Source organism: Ipomoea triloba, chromosome 13, assembly GCF_003576645.1.
Source record: "Ipomoea triloba cultivar NCNSP0323 chromosome 13, ASM357664v1".
Taxonomy (NCBI): domain Eukaryota; kingdom Viridiplantae; phylum Streptophyta; class Magnoliopsida; order Solanales; family Convolvulaceae; genus Ipomoea; species Ipomoea triloba.
This window is the reverse complement of record NC_044928.1, coordinates 22,574,534-22,578,184: the sequence shown is the minus strand read 5'-3', so window position 1 is coordinate 22,578,184 and position 3,651 is coordinate 22,574,534. Positions and strand designations below refer to the sequence as shown.

The 3,651-nt window shown below is 37.0% G+C and overlaps 1 protein-coding gene across 1 annotated transcript; it reads right to left on the bottom strand.

The window, feature by feature from the left end:
• Positions 1–555: 555 nt before the first annotated feature.
• On the bottom strand, positions 556–3,533 carry LOC116001790. The gene is made up of 2 exons (XM_031241733.1): positions 2,725–3,533; positions 556–1,372 (listed from the first exon to the last, which is right to left on the bottom strand). Exons 1-2 carry the CDS (start codon positions 3,455–3,457, stop codon positions 747–749), a joined length of 1,359 nt encoding a protein of 452 aa, XP_031097593.1. The 5' UTR covers positions 3,458–3,533; the 3' UTR covers positions 556–746.
• Between the last annotated feature and the right edge of the window lie 118 nt (positions 3,534–3,651).

Here is a 3,651-nt window from a genome sequence, read left to right as displayed (position 1 = left end):
TATGTTATGAATTTTCGTGTATTGTGTTTTAAAATTCGGTGCTTATAAACACAAATTAAATTATGTACCTAAATTAGATTTGAAAAATAAGTAAATATATAACATGTGTATGTGTCTTGTGTTGTGATTTTTTGTGTCTTTGTGTTATGAAATTATGTAACTTACGAGTATGAATTTTGTATCTTTTTATTTCAATCTAGAATCAATAATGCTATGTGAACCCTGATCCATGATATAAATTGCCTAGAATACTAAACTGCTTCTGTAATAGCATTTTAGAGAACAATTAGAGTTGTGAAGAATTAATCTCTCAAATGCACCCTCAGACCATACCAATCTCACAAAAGTCAATGTAGTAATTAAAAATCATTGCATAAGCCCCACAAGACTAACTCATTTGGTTCGATTGATCACCTTAAAAATCTTGTGTCACTTGAGAAGTCATTGAGAGACCTTGACTGTAATGACTGATGAACACCTTTTATACACAGAATGTACCGGCAAAATGACATAAGCTCGGAATGAACTTAATGCATGAAAAAAAAAAAACAATCATGGCATAATATGGAACATTTTATTTGACATTTTCCACTCATTTAACCTTGCATGCCAGCATCCATCATGCAACAAATTAAACGGAAAATCCTAGATTCCTAGTACTAAAATGAAACTTACAGTTGCCATGCATCTAAACATCCGACAAACAAAACAAAACAAAACAAATACTAGGTAGGTTAGGTAGCCCTCTAAAACTCTCTATAGATTACAACGAAACAGGGCAATATAGCCCTGTGATTAAACACATACAACTCATCCAAATTTGAATAAACCCCGGCGGCTCCGGCCACCGAGTCATACTCCTCCAACCCCCCTTCCATATTCTTCTTCACCCGCCCCGCAATAACCCGGCAAACCAACATCGCCCTCTTATTATCATCCCCCGAAACTACCCTCGCGCTATCGTGCGCCCTCCCGCTCGTCGCCGTCGTCAGGATCCCTTTCCCTGCGCCGCCGCCGACATCCTCGGCGGCCTTGAACCCGTTCTTGATGATGCCGCACACGTGGCAGTTGGGGATTGAGTTGCAGAGGTTTGAGGAGGCGTTTAAGCCCAGAGAACACGCGAATGTGGTGCAATGGAACCTCAGCAGCTCGTTCCCGTCGGCTATGCAGCGTGGGTGCTTTTTGGATTGTTTGTTGGCCTTCGCCTTTGTGGCTTCTCTGTACTCCTCGAACCTGGAAATTGTCCTGGGAGTGTTGTGGACTTTGAGGATTCGGTCTATTTTGCAGATTGGGGTGTCTTTCTTGAGCCAGCTTGATTGGAATATGATCTCCACGATGTTTCTGCTTGTGTCCTCTGGACCCAGTTCTGATACTGTCAAATTCAACGCAACCGTATCATTAACATATATGCTCTAAAGATTTAATACTGAATTTACTCCTCAACTATACTTGTTTTTCTCAATTTAGTCCTAAAAATCTTTTTACTCTAGTTAATATTACGATTTCATTATGTAATTTTTAGTCAAAATGGTCCTAATCAGACTATTTTGGTTTAGAAAAAGGGCTATTTTAAGTAAAAATTATATAGTTGAGATGAAATTGAGCAAGTTTGGGAATCAATTACAAAAATAGTGAAATCTTAATAGTCGATGGACCAAATCGGGTATTAACTTTTTATTAGGTATCAAACTTTAAATGTTTGACCTAATTGAGTCTTCTATTAGGATAGCTTAATAATTTACTCTATTAATACTCAATCTAGTCATTGAATATAGTGATTTTACACAATTTTGTTCTCAACTACAATGATTTTTCTCTATTTAGTCATTGATTCTAATAGTCAAGAACTAAATTAAGTAATATAATCGAAGTAGTTCAGGACCCGATTAAGTACAAAAAGACTTTAAGACTAAATTTGAAAAAAAAAAAAACACATTATAATTGATGACTAGATTAGGTATTAACTCTAGATTAAGAGTTAAAGTACTTATACTTATGAGCTAGTTTTCGTGGTGTGATTATGATTTGTATTTAAAAATGGCGTCTTGAACCAAACTCACCATAATTAGATCTATAAGTGTTTAACCTCTATATTGCAATTTACAAAGGGGCTTAAGAACCTTTGCATTGAAAGATTTTAAGGACTTTTGAGATAAAATTAAAAACGTAAAATATTTTTTCAAAGTAGTACATGAGTCAAGGATTTTTTTTTTATTTTTTTTTAATTTCATATGGGCTGTACCGATGTACGCCCGTAGTGTATTAAAATATTTTAGAAGTTAGAGTGAGACATGTGTTTTTGGATTACTAGACATAGAAATCATCAATTCCTAAATTGAATAAAAAAAAGTTTGACTACAAAATTGAGGAAAAGAAAAAAGAAAGATTCTCTTTCAACATTGAATTGATGAAAAACATGATTAAAAGGAAATTAAGGCTACAACTAACTCAGCCAAGTTTGTTTGTTTGTTTTTTTTTTTTTTTTTAAGATAACTCAGTCAAGTTTGTTGCGCTGTTGACTTGATAATCATAAAATTATAAGTTCAAAACCTAATAGGAACTGTTTATTAGTCTTCTTAGTCTAAAACATGTCTGAAAATCTAATAAGAGTTATTTGTTGGTCTTATTGGTCTAAACCAGCTAACACGCATTCTGGTAGTGCCATCGGGTTTTCCTCTTGACCAAAAGTAGGAATTTTAAAAAGAAAAGGAAAGTGGAAAATACCAGCATGCCTGACAGATTGATGAAGCTCCAAATTCTCAGGCTTCATGAAGATCTCACCACAGACAGGGCAAGAAGAAATGGTGGTTCTGAGAGAAGGGTCTCTGGTCATGCCAAGAACAGGGTCAACCACCATCCTGCACTCATAGCAACCGGACAGCTTTCTGAAGGGCATAGCTCTGAAAGATCCAACAATGGAGGGGGAGCTTGTAGGGGCAGACAGAGAAGAAGAAGAAGAGGAGTTATTATTGTTGTTGAGGTCATTCAGAGTGACTTTCATGGATCTAGTGGACCCATTCAAATTCTTGCATGAAGAAAAGGGAGACTTCCTCTTATGTTCTTCTGGGGAAGAAGAAGAAGAGAGCTCAGGCCTGTGCATCACCTTTGTGTTGCTGCAAATGGACCCAGAACATTTCAGCTTCTTGCACTTCTTGCTGGATTCTTCAATGGCCTGATGATGATGGTGAGGCTCTAATTTGGAGGTTTTGGATTGTACGCTCTGCTTCTCTGATTGTACCTTTGGCTGCTCTGCTTGTACCTGCTGCTCTTCTTGCTTCTGTTGCTGCTGCTGCTCTATTTGTGCCTGCAGGTGCTTGCAGGTGAAGAGACTCCTCACCACTGCCCATGAGTGTGGTTTCTGCACTTCTTTGCCCTCACAGTGGTTTTGGGGTTTTGGGGTTTTTAGCTTTTTCTCTTTTGGGTATTTTTGAGAGGTTTTGGTTTTGGTTTTGGCCATTCTGGAAGAGGGATATGATGCAGAGAGTGGTGTTGGTGAAAGTAAAAATGTTGGTATGGTATGGCATGTAATCTCAGTTTTTGTTTCTTTCAGACTACATAGATGGCTTTGCTTTAGATAAATAAAAAAAAAATTATTATATTTTCTCTGGGATCCCTTGAAGTTTGTAACAGTAACTCTGAGTCCATATAGTT

Coding starts and splice junctions, on each gene's coding strand:
- LOC116001790 (XM_031241733.1), bottom strand. CDS start 3,457: ATGGCCAAAACCAAAACCAAAACCTCTCAAAAATACCCAAAAGAGAAA. Junction 1,373..2,724: donor TCAATCTGTCAGGCATGCTG/GTATTTTCCACT, acceptor TGAATTTGACAG/TATCAGAACTGGGTCCAGAG.